The following is a 20,024-nucleotide window of genomic DNA, read 5'->3' as shown; positions in this document are numbered from 1 at the left end:
ACGTTAGCAATCAGAGTGTTAGCGCCTGCTAACGTCTTGAAAACGAATGATCGCTGACTGCATGCATGCCTAAAAAAAGTTATTAATTAATAGTTGTAGACACAACTGAGCGACTTTAAATCTTGGACGCTTGGCTCGATCAAACGTATTGCACCGACACGTCCAGCATCAGGCAATACATACCAACCTACCTACCCATCTACTTACCTACCTGCCTGCCTTCAACCAACAAACCAACCTAGCTAGCTAGCTAGCGCCAAAGCTCAGGTGCAGCAGACACTCACTGGTGTATCCAGAAGTCAGCAGGGGTGGACAAGTTTGGTAGCTTCTACAAGCACCTAGGCAACGGAATATACCATTCCGGTGATACGGGGGATACATGGGAAAATCTATCTATTGTATGATGGGGAGAAATATGTGGCTTTTATCATTTTATACAAAACATGAAATGGTAATAATAAAACTATGTACAAAAAAAAACGTTCTATACATTTAGTGGTTCTGTATCTGTATAAACCTGAAAACACCAACACGTGGAATAGCAGGGCCAGAATGCACCCACATTTATTTCGGTCAGTACAGTAAATTCCTTTTAAAATGAATGCCTTAACTGTATTTAGCCTTCTGTGTCTCATTTAATTTAATTGCTTTGTGGCGTGATTTGCATTTCTATTTCATTGTTGCCAGTCAATTTTGTAACTCACCACACGCCCATGCAAATTAACATAATGGTTTGTGTACTGTACAGCCGCATTTAGGCCTAGCACACTCCCACTCTAAAATGGCTTTTTTTACATTTTCTTTTTTTCTTATATATCTTTCTTTGGGAGTTAAAGATGTGGTGAGCATAAGTAGTGCATTATGATCATATAGACAGACACCAGATGTGGTTTTAACTCAAAGTGAAAGGTTTACAGTAGACAACTTTTCATGTGGTTTGCTGTTCTACCGCTCAAGGGTGGGTCTGGTTTGAGTATTTTTTAGATGGTGATTTTGGACTGAAGGGAGTCAGCAGAGCAAAGGGAGCACTGTTCAACTAAAAGGAAATGGGCGTTTAGGGTTTCTTTTAAAAAACTCTTCAGCATTCCTCCTCCTTTCCTCCTCATGGAAACTTTGGAAATGGAGTGATTGAAAAAAATAAAGGGGGAGTGGCAAGAGAGGAAAGGAGAGGACCACCAGAGGGGAAACTTTTACAGAGAGGCTGATTCAGAGGACCGTGATATACACAAACTAAGGTGCGTAGAGATTCTTCAATGATAATTCTGAATTTCTGGAGTACATTCACCAGAGAGGTTTGTTATATAAATGTTTTATAGGCCTACTTGACAAGAAAAACACGTTCTTAAATCACCAGACTGAAGTAATCAGAGCATAACGCATGGAATTGAGAAAGCTTGTGACTTTAACCATTTTCTATTAATGTTTTGAATTCCATGCTAATTCTCATTCAACTCAACCATTACGTCACATTTTAGATCTTCATTCAGTTGTCAGATGGAATTTGTTAAATTTAATAGTACAATTTGACAATCACGATATACCCACCCCAAATTGGGCCCCTCCTAAAGATAGAGATCTATACAGACGTGTTCATCCTTCTACCCTTTTTGCTGGGCTAATTCATCATGTCCCCTGTGGTAAAATTATATTTTTATGTTTATGACTAGCATACTACTACAGAGCTACTATGTTCAATGTTTGTAGTGTTGTTGTAATAATATGAGTATGATCTATTAACCTGGATTTGCTCGTTACAAGTTTAAATGTTATAAAGCTAATGTTAAAACCATTTGTTAGCCCAGTCGAAAACGGTTTTGTCCTCCAAATTATGAAGCACTTATTCCCCTTTTCCATCATAGCAGAAGTTTGAGGTTACTTCAGTAAACAACTTGTCACAATTTCTATTTTAACCAGCCCCGCCCTCTCATTTAAGTACATGTTTATTACAGTGACACAGACCAGTCAAAGAGCAGTTTTAGAAATAGTTAAATAGCTCTCTGTTTTGTGGCCTTATGTAAAAGAGTATCCTGTATTTTCACAGCTCAGACTTTCCATTTGCGTTTGGGGTGACATTTATTCGAGCTCAGAAGCACACAGTGGTGGAAAAAGTACAAAATTGTTGAGTTGAGTAAAAGCAAAGATACCTTAATAGAAAATGACTCAAGTAAAAGTCACCCCAGTAAAATACTACTTGAGTAAAAGTCTAAAGGTAACTTGTTTTAAATGTACTTAAGTACAGTAGTTGAAAACATTCTAAATTGTGATACCTGAGTAAAAGTAAAAGTAAATGCCTAACATTAAATTCATTATGTTAAGCAAACCAGACTGCACAATTTTCTTGTTTTTATTATTTACAGACAGACAGGGGCACCTTTCAATACTCAGACATAATTTACAAACACAGTATTTGTATTTAGTGAGTCCACCAGATCAGAGGCAGTAGGGATGACAACACGTTATATTGATAGGTGTGTGAATTGGACCATATTGCTGTCCTGCCTGAGCATTTGAAATGTAATGAGTATTCTTGGTGTCAGAGAAAATATATCAGATTAAAAAGTAGCCAATATTTTTTAGGAATGTAGTAGAGTAAAAGTAAAAAATATGAATAATAAAGGAAAAGAAAAGATACCCCCGGAGGGGGGGGGGTTTACTTAAACACGTTACACCCCTGAAAGCATAGTAAACCTATGTTATGAAGGGGGTGGGTGGGGGTGGGGCAGTCATGTGAACCTGATGAAAGACATACATTTGCAAATATTACTTTATATTTAAAAAATGTTTTTAAAGTTTTTTAAAATTTAAATTTAACATATTCTAGACCACATGTTTCTTTTTGCCATAATCAAAATATTGTTTTGACTGCCCTCAAACCAATAAAAACACCAACCAAGCCAAAACTGAAACAATAAATATTGCCTATTACTTGTAAACCATCTGTTATTTCAGCCACATTTCAATCTCCATTTTCTGACAGGGACCCTGTTCAGATGGCGTACTTGCTGATGTTTGTGACCCTGCTGCATCTAATCACCTTGGCCATGCTCTTCATTGCCACCATGGAGAAGGTGAGAGCTCTACTTCACCAATATATCTTTTCATTATTGTTAGTTAAGATGTAAATGTGTGATAAAAGTAGTTCAGCCTTTCTTAAACAATAGGTGTTTACCATACAACACATTTACTTACTTACTGCCTCTCTTTCCCTCTTAGTCCTGGTGGGTATGGGATGGGATGGAGAACTCAGATCTCTGGTATAACTGTCGATTTGACAATGACACTGGAACCTGGTTGTGTGCCTCCTCCAAGGAGACTGGTAAACATATTTATTACCCCATGAAATCATTGAAATCTTCCCTTCCCTGACAGTTTGAGGTGCATATTGATACATCGTTCCTTGTTCTTCCTCAGAGTGGCTCCAATCAGTCCAGGTGTTGATGGTGCTGTCTGTGGTCTTCTCTTCGGTTTCCTTTCTGGTTTTCCTTGGGCAGCTCTTCACAATGTCCAAAGGGGGGCTATTCTACTTCACCGGGTTATGTCAAATCTTTGCAGGTAATGAAGTGAAAGAATGAAACATCTCTATCTGCCACTAGGACTGTTGTAGTTGATTTTAAAAAGGTCATGTGGTCAGAAAAAGCGCATGGTCCTAACCACCAGTGCTAGATAATGTTTACAAACATTCACACGTGCTGTGAAAGACCAACGAGCTCCCCTTATGGTGAAATACTGCAGTCTCCTTCAAATCCTTTCAGCCTTCCTCGGAAAGTTTTTCAGTGCTGTGTTACGGTTGTTTTAATATAGCAATTTGACGAAAGTCTAGTATAGGATTATTTCAACACTAGTGTAGAGTGTCAGTTGTTACAGCCCAAGTCAACCGCTTTGCAATAACCAGAAGACGAACCATTCGCTTGTTCATGAGTACATACCACGTTAGACGTACGACAACATCAATGACAAATGCCTCTTCAGAAAATCCCTCTTCAGTATGGAATCAATCAAATCATAGGGGTGCTTAACTTCCCCCTTAATTCCTTAATTTCTTTCTTTCCTTTATTTTAGACTTTTCTTGACACTATAAAATAAACAGTGAGCCTAAATTGTGCATGGCGTTTCGTTGCTATGCATACTGACATCCAGTATATAATTTTAGTGTTGCGATTTAGTGACTTTTTCATCCAAATTATCGTTTTCAGCTGGAAGCAAACTCGTACTGATGATTTATGCGAACTTGGAATAGACGCATGGCCGCGGGAAGATGTTTTGGGCTGGGGGTGCTGTAATGTATGTATTTATTTATCAGGGGGTTCTGCACCACCATCAGCACCCCTACTTCCTGTGGCTATGAATAGGCAAATGTCTTTATGCTGGTTCAGTCACCGATTGACAGCTCATCAGAACAGTCCATACTCAGGCTCTTTATTCCTGATGGGAGGCGCCAATTCAGCACTCTGATTGGTGTGGGCACATACTCACACCTGATGCTCCTTTTTGTTGATGATGGGGAGGTAATGCACACAGAATAATTAACTCCAAAACAGGCAGGGACAACAGCATAACACAGTATACAGTAGAGTTGTCTTGATGTGACTCATTTAAGAGGGTTACAGGAAAGAATAGAATATATGCTTTATTGTCTATTGTTCAACGGAAATGTTTCATTTTGCTGTCACAGTACACCCAGTGCTTGACTTGGGCAGGATCTTACTGGAGCTGAGTACTGGCACCTCAACTTTTCTAGTGCTTAAGCTCCTGCGCTTCTTACAGAATATTAGCTACAAACTGTTGTGGAGCTCCTGCACCTAAATATAAACAGTAACTCCACCCAAAATGAGTAGCGGCACCTATTTCAGTCCAAAGTAAGCAGTGAGTACACCCCTAATTTAGCTCTGGCTTTTGATTCTCTTAGGTCTCACTGCATTTGCGGCTGCTCTCATCTACACGTTGCACAACCAAGAGATCCTCCAGGACTCACGAAAGCTGACCGAGGGACATTTTGGCTACTGTTTTATACTGGCCTGGGTGTGTGTGCCGCTGCTACTCATCAGTGGAGTCATGTACATCCACCTACGTAAGAAAGAGTGACCATGGAAGAGAGGTGAATACTGAGCACAAACAGAAAAGCATAGTTGTTGACATTGAGCTATAATAATATCAGAGGTGATGGAGCTCAATCACATGAGTACAGATCTGTCTCTGTTACTTTGTTTGGTATTTAGAAGCAGCTATTTCTGGTCAATCCAAATATTGATTGGATCTCGGATAAAAGCGAATCTGGTGAAGCTTTTAAATATAGCATGTTTAGTAGCCTATAGAGCATCGGTATACAGTGCTACAGGCAATTATATATATTTTTCCTATTTCCAAAATATCTATGTCTGAAAATGTCTGAAAGCTCCAAGTCAGTATTTATTGTAATTCTGGGTGACTTATGAAGCCAATGATGACAACTGCCAAAGAAGTGTTGCTGATATATTGCAGAATCAAGCTTGTTTTGATTTGAAATGTATGTATATGAATAGGGAAATATATTTTTGTACTTGCAATATGTAGTCCTATCAGCTAGAGCTGCTCTAACTTTCCTAAATAAAACACATAGAATATGCGTTGAAGTTGTTTCTTATTACATTCTCTTTTATTTATTTGATTGAAATGCTCTTATTTTCAGTTTGCAGTACAAAACACGCTACGTACATCTTTTATATTCAATTCAGTAACAGTTTCCAGTAGTGATCATATCCTGTTGTTCTTTTCCCCCTGAAATGATCTATCTACACATGAAGATAGCAGCAAGGTCACTATAGGTAAAGTTGTCTTCCTGGGCCTAGGATAACAGATAACACTACACAATTCAACTCAATGGACTAATGTCAGGAAAGGATCAAAGACAGAGTTGAATCATTAGTGTGCATGCAAGTCCACTCTAGATACTTGACATTCAATGTGCCAAAGGGGCATAAGGGATGCAGATTGGATATGGAGTTACAATAAAGACTTGATTTGATGTGGTGCCAGACATAGCATACATAAAAGATAAGTCGCTTTTTTTTGTTATCATGTACATGCTTTTCTCTTCTGCGAAAAACAACAGCTGATTCAAAGAGGGTGTGTCAGATTTCAAATGCTTCGGGATAAACGTGAGAATCCTCAGCCGAAGGAGGCTATTGAGGAGAGGGGAAAACTCCTCCGTTTGCTTATTAACGAATTGACACTCCTATTATGGAGGAGAGGAGGACGGAGGAGTCGAGGAGAGGATAGACTTTTTTCCAATAGAGAATCTCTCGGAGAGAGAAAGGAAAAGAGGGGAAAGGGACAGGAGGGAGAAAAGAGGAGTAGAGTGCTAATAGACACATAGACTGTTCTCTCCGCTACTACAAGGCAAGTGGTACCGATGCACCAAGTCTGGAACCAACAGGACCCTGAACAGCTTCTACCCCACAGCATAAGACTGCTAAATAGTTAACCAAATAGCTACCCGGACTTTCTGCATTGACCCGTTTTGCACTAACTTTTCTCTATTTTCTTTCTCTCTGCATTGTTGGGAAGGGCCCGTAAGTAAGCATTTCACTGTTAGTCCACATCTGTTGTTTACGAAGCACAAATAACATTTCATTTAATTGAATTGAATATGTAATTGGTCCACAGAGTAGATCTTCAAATAATGACTCAAATTTCAAACAAAACACTATTGTATTTCTATCACTTGTTTGAACATTTTCTGTTGACAACATCTTTGTCTACTGACACCCCTTCAAAGGTCTGAATACAGCTATCTACTGATCTTTCAACGCAAGCAAGCTGTCATACTTTGAACTGTTCAATGTACAAGCACTAAAACAATACATGGAAAACACTGGTTTCATAGTCTTTGGAACTTGTCTTGGAGTCATTGAAATCTAGGGGTAGACACAACAACAACAACAATAACAGCAACATGTGTCTTTGTTGCGAGACTATGGCAGCCACCAGCAGTCCACCAGTGTGCTCCATCTGCCTGAAGATGTTCTCAGACCCAGTCACCACCACATGTGGACACAGCCTCCACTTGGCTTGTATCGGTGGATACTGGGGAAGTAGTGACCAGTACCGGTGTCCACTCTGTAATAAGAGATTCCAGAAAAGACATGAGGTTGAGGTTGTTGAGAAATCTAAAGCTACACATACTGCCCAATGTGATGTGTTAACCTCGGCCCCAGCCACAGCTAGACATGGAGAAGAAGAGCCTGGCAGTGTTTTCACTGGATGGAATCTCATCACCCTGGTAACCCGTAATCACATATTCACTTGGAGCCTGACAAACCACTGGGGGAGTGGGGAGAAAAGTTGATATGTACTGTGTGTGGATGATGGACCCATGCATTAGTAAGGAACAAACCAATGAGACATCTCTTTGTAAATGTATTTTTGTTTCAGTTAAGAAAGGGCAGTCAGAAATGTATCAGATGATCCAGGAGATAATGGAGAAGGTTAAAGAGGTCAAATGCTCAGTGGAGCTCAGCAAGATGAGTCAACATTGTCAAAACCAACAATGACTGCTATGTGTGAATTAGTTGACATGGCACCTACTACCACACTCTGTTCAAAGGCACTTAAATATTTTGTCTTGGCCATTCACCCTCTGAATGGCACACATACACAATCCATGTCTCAATTGTCTCAAGGCATAAAAATCCTTCATTAACCCGTCTCCCCCCCTTCATCTAAACTGATTGAAGTGGATTTAACAAGTGACATCAATAAGGGATCATAGTATTCACCTGGTCAGTCTGTCATGGAAAGAGCAGGTGTCCTTAAATGTTTTGTACACTCAGTGTACAAATTTTCAGGAAAATGTGTCATAAAATGTATTATTTATCTCTCTGATCAAAAGTTAAATATGTTCGTACAGAACAAACGTTTAAATACGCGGATCTGTTTGTATTTGTTGGATGCCTGTGTTTCTGTGCTATTCTCTTTTTTAAACAAGTAATACCATCAAAGGTCGTCTCCATAGCAACCTGAAGCGTTCAGGAAACAAATGGTAAAACATGTTCTTCTCACCGAACAATAGCAGACAGGGTAAACTTTTATTTCGTTTATCATGAGCTCAACAACGAGGAGTAAATCTCATGTTTCGGTACTGACGTCAGCGATAAATCCACTTGCAAACCCACGAGGAGCGAAAAAGCTTTGTGAGCTTTGTCAAAACCTCGCGTACCTGCAATGCACCAAATGTCGAGTAACTTTCTACTGGTAAGTTTATGAAGTAACGTTAGTAGTCGACATAGCTAGCTGGCAAAGATAGTACTTAAATGACCATAAATAATTATTGCCATTGTTTAAATATGGCTCCACTTTTTTGTTGTGTAACTAGTGGAGTCCGGTAGTTAGCTACACAACAATAACAACAACGTGCTAGTAAGTTGCAGTAGTTAAAAGCTTCTGACTTGTAAGTTTTATGAAAAATACATCTGACCAGTTTCAATACTAGGTGGCAGTGTTTAGCTTGCTACAAAAGTATTACTAGAGAACACTAAAAGCAGACTTGTGTTTGCCTCAGTCAAAATGTGGTACTGGAAACAGTTGGAAAGCAAGTTAGCTCTTCTGAAGCATATTTTTAAGAGAATAATGTCAAGTGAATTATGCCTAAGCCCTATCACGTGGTCTCTGAAAGAGTGCACCCTTATGTAATAGCAAGTCCTACTGAATTTCTAGTTTTATATGCTACATTTAAAATCACAATCCTTACTTCGTTCTTCATCCAAACAGTAGCCTCGCCACTTGGTTTGCTGTATTTGCTGAATTTGTCACTTTTGGCAGAGCTAAGCTTCTTACTAATACAATGCCTTCAGAAAGTATTCACACCCCTTGACTTTTTCCCCAAGAAATTGTGTTACAGCCTGAATTTAAAATGAATTAAATTGCGATTTTTTTTTTTGGGGGGGGGGTCATGTTGTTACACACTATATCCCATAATGTCAAAGTGGTATTATGTCTTCAGTTTTTTAAATATATTTTTTAAAACAAATTAATACAAAATTAAAAGCTGAAATGTCTTGAGTCAATAAGGATGAAACCCCTTTGTTATGGAAGGAGTAAAAATGTGCTTAACAAGTCACTTAATAAGTTGCATGGACTCACTCTGTGCAAAAATAGTGTTTAACATAATTTTTGAATGAACTCTACCTCATCTCTGTACCCCACACATACTGTAAGGTCCCTCAGTCGAGCAGTGAATTACAAAGATCAGGGAGGTTTTCCAATGCCTCCCAAAGAAGGGCACCTATTGGTAGATAGGTACAAAAACCACAAAAAAAACAGACATTGAATATCCCTTTGAGCATGGTGAAGTTATTAATTAGTCTTTGGAAGGCGTATCAATACACCCAGTCATTACAAAGATACAGGTGTTCTTCCTAACTCAGTTGGCAGAGAGGTAGGAAACTGCTCAGGGATTTCAACGTGAGACCAATGGTGAATTTAAAATAGTTACAGAGTTTGTCTGTGATAGGAGAAAACTGAGGATGGATCAACAACCTTGTCGTTACTCCACAACACTAACCTCATTGACAGAGGGAAAATAAGGAAGCCTGTACACAATAAAAAATATTCCAAAACATGTATCCTGTTTGCAATAAGGCACTAAAGTAAAACTTTAAAAAATGTGGCAAAGAAAATAAGTTTGTCTTGAATACAAAGCTCTGTTTGGGACAGGTATGACCTGGGTGTCCTGACTCTCTGTGGTCACTAATGACCCCATGGAATTTATTGTAAGAGTAGTGGTGTTAACCCCAGTGTCTTGGCTAAATTCCCAATCTTGTACTCATACTATCATGGCCACCTAATCATCCCCAGGTTCCAATTGGCTCATTCCTCTCCCCTGTAACTATTCCCCAGGTTGTTGCTGTAAATTAGAATTTGTTCTAAGCAACTTACCTGGTAAAATAAGGGTTAAATAAATCTAATTAAATCCCCAGTGACCGGGTTAGGTTTTGACTTAAATCTACTTCACAATCTGTGGCAAGACTTGAAAATGGTTATGTAGAAATGATCAATTATCAATTTGACTGTACAATCCAGGTGTGCAAAGCTCTTAAAAACATACCCAGAAAGACAGCTGTAATTGCTGCCAAATGTTATTTTAACATGTATTGACTCAGGGGTGTGAATACTTATGTAAATGCGATATTTCATTTTCAATACATTTCTAAAAATCTGTTTTCTCTTTGTCATTATGGGGTATTGTGTGTAGATGCGTGAGACACTTGTTTTGTATACATTTTTTTATTCAGGCTGTAACACAACAAAATGTGCAATAAGTCAAGGGGTATGAATACTTTCTGAAAGCACTGTACATAATATGACCTAGTGCTTGGTGACAGCCTTCCACTAGGCCTAAGCTTTAAGGGATGAGACACTAAATCCATTCCCTCTGAGGGAGCTTAAAAGTGTGTTATCCCTGGCTCTATTCCCCCTGCTGCATCTCTTCTTTTAAAATGCATTTCTCTCATCCTGCAAGTATTCTCCAAAACATGAGAAAAACTAGCCTACTTCTGGGGCCAGCTGTCTGCCTACGTCCCGATTTAATACACGTCTCCGTACCAAGGGTCTGCATAAACACTGCCATGCTGCGGAGCAACAGCTACAATCCCAACTAGCCAAACACACCATACATTATGGTCTACAGACTCAGAGTTAGGGACCTTCAATGAATGAGAAAGTACAGGTCTGTGTCCTTAGGATCCCCTTGACTCTTGTGTGAGTGCATAGTAAGTGCAGGCACATTTCAGTCCTTGTGAGCCAGCCCATATGCTGTGTTATTGCCATGAAGTGACTGAAACTCCAGACCAGTAAAAACACATTGGAATGTTCAAGCACCGCAGAAAGAAAACATGAGGAAAGTCAGACAGTTCCAACCCATTGGGAAAATAGCAAGATGCATGAAATTATAAACCTGTTATTTAATGGCATACAATTTAGGATACCTTTAGGGGAATTGAAAGATGTTGCACATGGATTCAAATCATAGCTTAGGCCTATGCCTTCTTATTAAACTGTTAGAGAAGGCAATGTGACTTATGCAGACAGACTGATGTCTCATCTCGTCTAGTGTCGCTTAAAATGTTTCTGTAGACAGATCTACGCATGACATGCCAATGCATACAGGTTCAGGTATAATGTCTTCAAAACAAAGTTCCGGAAAACAAGAAATGCCATTTGGTGAAAGTAAGTACTGTGAGAAACCACATTGCTCACATCCAGTCCTGTGTGATTCGCACAGCAGGGTCAGCTAGGACAAAGGGAAGGGAGCCCATTTTGGAGATTGGAATGCAGCCCATGTCTCTTTTTCTTTTTTTCAGTGACACGGAACACCAGCAGGCTGACTGGGTAGGAATCCATGAGAAGATCTGCCAGCTGCTCATCCCCATCCGCACCGCAATGCCCTTCCACAGCCTGCAGGCGGACAGAGACCACCACCGCGCCCAGATACTGCACAGACAAGTGAGGATCAGACACTCACCAGGGTCTCATTCATTAGGGCATACCAAAGTGAAACGTTTTTGTTTTGTTTTTAAGGGAAACAAAAACCATCGATTCTTATGGATAAGTCCAGTTAGGTAGGCTCTTTCAGTCCTTTTCTACTGTTTGTTGTCTAATGAATATGAACCTGAATAGAGATAGCTGAACCCAAATCAATGTTTTGTCAGACATTTGCATAGCTAAAGAGTAATTTGAGGACGAGGATTTCATGCCATCTGTTAATTAAGAGCCTATACAACATTTCAGAAATCTGTAGCCCTCAATCGCAAATTACGTCTGTAGAAATGTCCGATAACTTTGATTTTGTGCGGAAACAACCTACGGAAAAGCATGCCCTGTACTGTAACTGTTGTGTCTTTGCCTGGTGTAACCCCTGTTTAGGAGGAGCTGATTGAGATCTCCAGGGCTGTGGCTCAGAAGAAGCTGTTCGAGGGGAAGTATCAGGAGTCACTGCCTGCCGCCCAGCTCTCCCTGCGCTGTGCTATGGATGTCTACGGCCCCAGTGCTGTCCAGCTGGTCCCTGCATACCTCCTGCTGGCGGAGGCAAATGTGGGTGAGTCACAAGATGGAGGAAACTCCCCATGAGCTGGCAGTTTTACCAAAGAACCACAGGAAGGCAGAGACCAAATGTATTCAAATGCAGCTATGAGATACTATTGTATTTACAATATTCATGCAAGGGTAGTAGTGGATACATTAGATTTTAGAGAACCTGCACTGTGTCTTCAGTCCATTTTCAGCATTGTGTTGAACTCAAATCATTGCTGATCTGTGTCGAACTCTTTGTGGAAACACTGTGATCCATTCCTTTCGGGCCGAATCTTACTTGGGAACCGTGCTATTTCATTTCGCTGCACTCGCAATAACACCCGCAATAATATCTGCTAAACACGTGTATGTGACAATAGAATTTGATTAGATTTGAATTCGCTCTCAAATCTCCCATTTCCGCTAAAGTCAGAGATACGCACATGGATCTAAAGCTAGTGTTCAGCCTTCACAGTCAATAGTCCTGCCCTGTAGATTCATGATTTAGATGTTGAGACCCTTACCTCTGATCTGTAGGCCCATAGTTCTGTTTAAGTTTAGTTTTGACCTGGATGTGACCCTTGACCCTGCTACTCTGACCTGTAGAGTAACCAATGCCACTGAACTGTAGACTGTTGTTGTGTTGCGAATGACCCATTCCTCTGCTCCCCTCCCCTCAGGTCTGGGCAGTCTGTCCCAGGCAGAGGGGTACCTGTCTCAGGCAGAGTGGACGGTGATGAAGACGCCCGAGTGTAGCCACACCGTCCGCCACCAGCTGCACCGCAACCTGGGTCGCCTCTACACCGCCACGGAAAACCTGGAGGGAGCGCTATTGCACTTTGCCAACGACGTGAGTGTCAAAGCTTATCAGGTAGCCTTTCAGGTAGCCTTTTTAAATAGCTTTTACAACAAAAGGACATTATCATCATTTTCACAATTTCACAGTATTATTTCAAACTCATTGTGTGGAAGTATATATAAAACACAGGAATATCTCGTTTTTGACTGCACTGGACCTTTAAGGGGAAAGTAATCTAAATGTAACTGAAAGTAAACAGATTGAATTACTGAGTTTGTGTAATCCAAAAGTTATGTTACAGATTACAATTTTGGACAGGTAACTAGTAACTGTAATGGATTACATTTAGAAAGTAACATACCCAACCCTAATTATCTGAAAACACAATGATCGCAGTGCAGATTATAAGGAGTTTTACAGTATTGTTTTAAACCAATCAGGGCCTGTATTCACAAAGCGTCTCAGAGTAGAAGTGCTGGCTAACCTGATCCTAGATCAGCACTCCTACTCTGAGACGCTTGATACATATGCTCTTTTGCATGTCCAAAATGTTAGCTCCGTGTTCACTGAAGGTTGCTATCCCCATGCCAAACATAAGTACCAGTGAAGAATCTCAGGAATTATGAATGCACTTTGACTACCTATTTGAATAGAGGTATAATATACTGAAATATTCCAGATCTGAACCTGTTTCTTTGGTTTTCAGGTGTACTATGCCAGTGAGGAGTATGGCTTGGATAACATTGTCACTTGTGGTGGCTACTTTCTGATGGCCAATGTCTTTATCAAGCAAGAAAAGATGGATATTGCCAGTTCCTTATACACTGAGGTAAAATTTAAATACGTGCCTGACAGTAAAACTGAAGATAAAATACTGTGTTATCATGATTATATTACTGGTCTAGTAGCATTAAAACAGCAAATGAGTCCATGAAAACATAGTGTTTTGGTGTGTTAGTTTGCCTGACTACTTTTTTGTGTCTGACTTTACAGGTAGCAAGTACATGGCACTCTCACCTCACCAAACTTTTGGAGAAGCATACCCCAGGATCCATGACGCTGGAGCACTCTTTTGGTGGGTACAGCTTCATATCAAATAGATACCGAGGACTGCTGAGAAATATGTATACATTCTTTGGTGGTGCGTATATGTGTAGGTTATCTACAACAGGTTTATGTATTGACAAATCATTCAAACCAAGACTAAATTAAAATGGAAACTTGATCAGATAATGGCTCCCGAGTGGCGCAGCGGTGTAAAGACTGCATCTAAGTGCTAGAGGTGTCACTACAGGCCCTGGTTCGATTCCAGGCTGTATCACAACCGGCCGTGATTGAGTGTCCCATAGGGCGGCGCACAATTGGCCCAGCGTCATCCGGTTTAGGGTTTGGCTGGGGTAGGCCGTCATTGTAAATAAGCATTTGTTCTTAACTGACTTGCCTAGTTAAATTAAGGTAAATAAAAAATAAATGAAGATTATGACGCTGTTGAATTAGCATCAGCTCCTTCAGTCAAAGTCAATACCCAGAACCATTGTGAACAGATTGATGGTAGATGATAATAAATTGTTGACACACAGAGATAAATTAAATTGGTCTATTTAATTCTGTGGGCTCACTAACAGCCACATGCTGCAGCCAATCACACACTTAATAAACAACACCACTGCCAGCTCTAAGTGGCTTGATGACATCAGTAGGAATCATCATCTCCACCAGCCCAACAGCATTTGGCTTCGTTCGTGGATCACTGAAAATAAGGTCAGTGGTGCTAAATTTAGCATCTTACCCTGACGTGCTATCCTAGAGCTAAACCCCAGCTTTAAATCGACAGTGCTGGGGGCTGACTAAGACCATTCATGACACATCTCTGGCTGTTGCAGCATCCGACACCGCCTCTCTGCTGCTGCCCTGCCCTAGTCACTATGCTAAGCTTGTTAGCGGCAATGCAATTCCCCAGGATTTTCAGGCGAGCCACCACTGCAGAGCATGAGCTTGCTGTTAGCTCACACTGGTCAGTTTCTGCTGGGATGTGTCTTCATCTCCTATTATGTGCGTTCTGGCACAGGATGGCTATTATGCGCGCCCCAGGTTGGGTGCTACTGTTGGCTACATCTACTCATTGGTGGTGGATGAAGTAGGTTGACCCTGTCACGGCCACCCCAAACACATAAACAATGTAAAGCGCTTTGGGACCTGGTGACGAACGTTATATAAAACCAATCCATGAACATAAATGTGTGTGTTTGTGTGATTTCTAATGATCCCCATGCACATAAAGCCCCTGCCTAATGGGACAACCACATAGCAGGCTTAACTTGCCCAGCCATAAATTGTCCATCTTTCACTTAAACAATGGGAATGAACCAGGAAGATACATTTTAGGCTATGCCTACTGGAATTCCTAACAGTTTGGTTGTTGTCAGTGAAATATGAAGTCCCCCCCCACCACCCCAAATCTTCCATTTACATACATGATTTGTGTGAGAGTCTATTGTAAATTAATTAGATTATTCTATAGTCTGGCTAGGCATGACAGATAATGAAAAAGCAGGAAACTTATATTTCAGTTAGTATTCAGTGGTCACAGTCAATAATTCTGCCCTGAAGACTCATGAAGTTGAGACCCTTACCTCTGATCTGTAGGCCCATAGTTCTGTGCGGTTTAGGTTTAGTTTTATAATAATAATATATGCCATTTAGCAGACGCTTTTATCCAAAGCGACTTACAGTCATGTGTGCATACATTCTACGTATGGGTGGTCCCGGGAATCGAACCCACTACCCTGGCGTTACAAGCGCCATGCTCTACCAACTGAGCTACACCTGGATGTGAATTCATTAGCATAAATGTGTGTGTTTTATATTGATCTCCATGCAGATGAAGCTCAGCAGGCGGAAGCGGACCAGATGCTAAGGGCCATGCTGAAGGTTCAGGAGAGTAGCCCCAAGCAGGCTGCGGCCCAGAACACCCTAGTGGCCCACTCTCTGGCCATGCTGTGGTTCCTGGGAGGATCCCCAGACAAGGTGAGGTGTTATGATGACCAGTGATCTGGTGGTTACTGGTGACACCCTGACACATTTTCTTCCACCATGTGCTTCCCATGGAGCGCTGTCTAGAGACAGGATTAGTTTCTAATTGGTAAAGCTTTAAAGATTATCACTCTGGGGGGATTTAGTGGGACTCGATGCGACTGGCTTGATACTCTAACTGCCCTCCCCGGGCTTCTGGCCAGGCAACTTCTCTCTGATCTCGCAAGTATGCTAGTGCTTAGTGGGGGATTTTGGGAGTGTTATCCAAGGATGTAGCTAGTATGCATATCTATGGGAAAGGAGAAAGGTCATGCAAATGGAGAGAAGGATTTGCCAGGAGAAGTTTAATAGTTGACATTGTGAAGGTCACTCAATCCCACTGACCAACGAATTACCCAAGGAGGGAGTCTCTGAGTTTAATGCATCAGAGTAGTCCCAGCTGATTCAAATGATCAAAGCTTGATGATTAGTTTATTATTTGAATCAGCTGATTAGTGCCAGCTGATTCAAATGATCAAAGCTTGATGATTAGTTTATTATTTGAATCAGCTGAGTAGTGCCAGCTGATTCAAATGATCAAAGCCTGATGATGAGTTGATTATTTGAATCCGCTGAGTAATGCTAGGGCAAAAACCTAAACGTGCACCACTTGGGGTCCTGAGGAATGAGTTGAGAAAAACCCTGAGTTATGGTCTTTAGTTCAATAGGACACAATGTCTTGGCGAGAGTAAATAACACACAAACCCCCGAACGTCTCCCACGTCTGCTTCGATCTCTGCAGTCCCTCCCTCGCTGTTGTTGCAGGGATCAGGAGCAGCAGCTCTCGTCACATGACAACAAAGATAGTAAGAGGAGTTGGCTAAAGGACATGCAGTAGAGATCTGGAGCAGGCTATGATTGATCGACCTTCAATGGGGGTTGAATGAAGCTCAGCTTGGCTAGCCATTACAGTGCATCTTACTGACAGTTGCTTGTCACCTATACCTCATCTGCACGGATCCGAAAAGGAAAGTGGGAGAAGCCAAAGAGAGGAGACTTGGTTTTAAATGCTCTGTTCTTTCAGATCAGTGTGGTTGAAGGAGAAATATGAGGACAGGAAGCCACCATTAGAGATGACTGAAATTCACCTATAGTCTGACTAGGCATGACAGACAATGAAAAAAGCAGGAAAACCAAGGACACATTTTTCATTCAATACCATATTTCAGTAGTGGTGTAGAAACATATCTATTTTCCCCATTGTCCGTAATAACTGGAAAAAGTTAGATTCCCTTTACAGTTGGATGCTTCCAGAATTAGGCATGTGTGTAAACTGGCTACATTGGTATGGATGAAGATACTGAATAAGCCTTACTGTGGCAGGTTTTATTGAATCTATCCAAAATACTGACTGCACTTAATTTCCATTGCTTACATTTGTCAATAAACAAAACATTTTTAGATATTGCCTGAATCATTTCAGTTCAATACCTTTCATCGTGGTGCATTAACATCAGAAGATTTGTATTTATTTTGTCTGGTTTGTAAAACGTCCCAGGCAGTGTCTCGGTAGTTCCAAATACTTTTCTTTCCTCGTCTTCATTCCTTCATAGTCGCTGATAGATCAAAGGACTGGATATGTTTTCAACTGTCCTTTCAGATCAGTGAGCATGGTGCTAAGGAAGCTTTTATAGACTTTTGGGGCAAAGCCCAGTTTTACAGTGATACATATTACATACATACATAAATTAATATACTGTGTATATACACACAACAGGCAGTGGGTGCAATGGCTTTACTGTGTGTGTGTTTTGTCAGGCACTGGAGTTTGGCAGGAAGGCCCTGCAGTCCAGCCAGCTGGTCCCAGACCATAGCCTAACAGAGCCCATCCAGGGCCTGCTGCAGCTGGCAGCAGAGAGAGGCCCACACCTTACCATCGCAAGCTGACTGCCCGCCCGCCTGACCGCCGGTCTTCTTGACTGCCTGTCCATCCACCAGCCGGCTACCTCCTCAGCACAACACAAAAGAAGCACACTCTATACATGAAAAAATGGGCCATAGTAGAAGCATTACAGAATAAATGATGTTGTGACTTTCCATGGTGACTTCTGATAGGATGTGACTGAACAGTAAGGATGTGTCATACCGGTATGTGTGTTTTTGAGTTGAGAATAGAAAAGACCCATGATGCAGACATGTTGGGAGAGGTACATTTCAGATGTGATGTTCAGGCTCATATATGTCCACACTTGAGACATCTTCTATTCCCATTTGTGGGTATTAAGTATGCAATTACACTGTTGCCATGTAGTTTCTAAATAAATACCAGGTAACTTGCAGTCTGTCAAAATTAGTGTCACCCCGTTTTCATTAATAAGATAATGCTGACATCTCATTGTACGTGAGTGAAACTTTATTTGAATAGTGACAGAACACATGTCTGTTTTGAATAATGACTCATTTTATTTGAATAAAAAGAGGTGTGTCTTTACATAATTTTTGCATGAGTAAATATATCAGCTAGAACCAAATTTAGGATCCATTTTTGCCATGCTGTCAAAATGATTCACATAATAATGATAAGAGTAATGATTGATCCTATTTCTTCACACAAAATTCTTGCATGACTCGAGCCTACAGATGCATGGCATTAGCGGTCCAAAACGTCATCATTTATATAAGTTTTTAGTATTTCATCATACACAGATGGTTTGAAGGAGACATTTCTTGTGTTATGGAGTATATTGAATTTGAACCCACAAAGTTTAATCAAATCATGAAAAAAAAATGAGCGTAGCAGTTTATTGATCAACTAAATATATCAATCAATATTGTAAACCTTAGAGCAAATTCAGGTTATTTTCTGAAAACAATGGATGGATGAAAGCACCCTAAGGAACTCTTTCAAGTCCTACATATGTACAGGTCATTTCTGACATGTCTTTATTATTATTTTTATCAAAACAAAGAATAAATGTTAAAATCATTTCACTACTAGTATTATTAGTATTGAAATTTTACAACAATGCTTGTTTTTGGCATTCAGATTCATTTCCTATGTGTTGAGAGGCAGAGAAACTCAGAGACACATTGGATTCCTCAATTCCCTTTCAAATATATGAGCCAAATATACATTAGCAGCAATTCAGAAATAAATAGTAACTTTTAAGTTGTGTTGTGTACACAGTCACCAATGAGGATAGTCACAAACCCTTCACACAGCAGAGGTCAGTACAGAACAGGCTGGAGTGTTACATCATCAAACCAGCACCAATTTGATAGCTTTAGCCATGTCATAAATAGAACAGCCAGTGTAACCTGTTCTCGTCAATTGGTTCCTTGTCTCCTTCCTATGGTGGGCACTGATCTGAAAAGACGGGATAGATGAAATCAATGACTAGTTGGGGGTGCTGCCAGGCCAGTTTGAACCGTGATTTCCTATCAGTGTCCACAAAGGAATTGGGATGATAAGGCATTTTAAGTGTTTTTGGACACATACTGAACCATACTGAGTAAATTAACCTAGATACGCTGTCGGTTATATGAATGTAGTGAGCAGGGATATTATTCCAACAATGCATAAGTTGGAGAAAACGGTCGTCCTTTAATTCTTTCCTATGGCTAGTCTTAAGATCTTAGAGGATGTGTTCTCTTTACATTAATCTAAAAAGTAATTAATGTGGAATGACACAGGCTTCATATAAAACACACAATAAACGGAACCTTAAAAAAAAAAGGGACAACAACAATTGTAGACCAGTCACCCAAAAGCTGTGGAAGGAAGCAGGGTGACATAGACTTATTGATGAACAGACCCCGTGGCCCTATGTCAAGTACAGGGGAATCACAGTTCTCAGAGGGATATTTCATAATGCTGGACAAATCACAGTACTGTAAATGGTGTTAAATCCCATGGGAGCCGCTCAGATACTTTACAGCTTTTTCCCAAAAAGTCACAAATTCTTTGCTGCGTTCACATTTGGCACGCTTGTGATTACTGCCTCAGACCCCTGTTAGATTCCAGACCGTTAGTAAATCGCCCCCACAAAAATCAAGCTTCACAGCGGCCTCACTTTATTTGAGACAAGATTAGTGCACACAAACCACTTTTTTTCCTTAAAAAATACCATAGATTAGCGGAAAAAACACTGAACATCATAAAACAAGC

The 20,024-nt window shown here is 40.5% G+C and overlaps 3 protein-coding genes across 9 annotated transcripts in view; 2 read left to right on the top strand and 1 right to left on the bottom strand.

Moving 5' to 3' along the window:
• The window catches only part of ccdc30 (coiled-coil domain containing 30), a 40,840-nt gene extending 40,531 nt beyond the window's left edge, over nucleotides 1-309 (bottom strand). For 5 of the 6 annotated variants that reach the window (XM_046343663.1, XM_046343668.1, XM_046343666.1 and 2 more), the window contains exon 1: nucleotides 208-299. The gene's annotated coding sequence lies outside the window, so the exon portion shown is untranslated. Of the gene's footprint in view, nucleotides 1-207 lie in introns of all 6 variants that reach the window. The other variant, XM_046343664.1, reaches the window with a different exon arrangement.
• A 782-nt stretch (nucleotides 310-1,091) lies between these two features.
• LOC124031879 (epithelial membrane protein 3-like) lies at nucleotides 1,092-5,602 on the top strand. The gene is made up of 5 exons (XM_046343662.1): nucleotides 1,092-1,235; nucleotides 2,978-3,068; nucleotides 3,214-3,316; nucleotides 3,412-3,552; nucleotides 4,907-5,602. The coding sequence occupies exons 2-5, from the start codon at nucleotides 2,991-2,993 to the stop codon at nucleotides 5,080-5,082; spliced, it is 498 nt and encodes a 165-aa protein (XP_046199618.1). The 5' UTR covers nucleotides 1,092-1,235; nucleotides 2,978-2,990; the 3' UTR covers nucleotides 5,083-5,602.
• Nucleotides 5,603-7,926: 2,324 nt separating this feature from the next.
• On the top strand, nucleotides 7,927-18,347 carry zmynd12 (zinc finger, MYND-type containing 12). Of its 2 annotated transcripts, none has more exons than XM_046343660.1 (8): nucleotides 7,927-8,229; nucleotides 11,337-11,478; nucleotides 11,899-12,070; nucleotides 12,726-12,916; nucleotides 13,551-13,673; nucleotides 13,838-13,919; nucleotides 15,726-15,871; nucleotides 17,675-18,347. In XM_046343660.1, the coding sequence occupies exons 1-8, from the start codon at nucleotides 8,078-8,080 to the stop codon at nucleotides 17,801-17,803; spliced, it is 1,137 nt and encodes a 378-aa protein (XP_046199616.1). In that variant the 5' UTR covers nucleotides 7,927-8,077; the 3' UTR covers nucleotides 17,804-18,347. The 2 variants fall into 2 exon arrangements, with proteins under 2 accessions (XP_046199616.1, XP_046199617.1); XM_046343661.1 differs by having other exon boundaries at nucleotides 7,938-8,229; nucleotides 12,726-12,895.
• The last annotated feature ends 1,677 nt before the right edge of the window (nucleotides 18,348-20,024 follow it).

Source organism: Oncorhynchus gorbuscha, linkage group LG03 (genome assembly GCF_021184085.1).
Source record: "Oncorhynchus gorbuscha isolate QuinsamMale2020 ecotype Even-year linkage group LG03, OgorEven_v1.0, whole genome shotgun sequence".
In the NCBI taxonomy this organism is placed as follows: Eukaryota; Metazoa; Chordata; class Actinopteri; order Salmoniformes; family Salmonidae; genus Oncorhynchus; species Oncorhynchus gorbuscha.
Note: the sequence above shows the minus strand (reverse complement) of the source record. Positions and strands in the feature narration are given on the sequence as shown.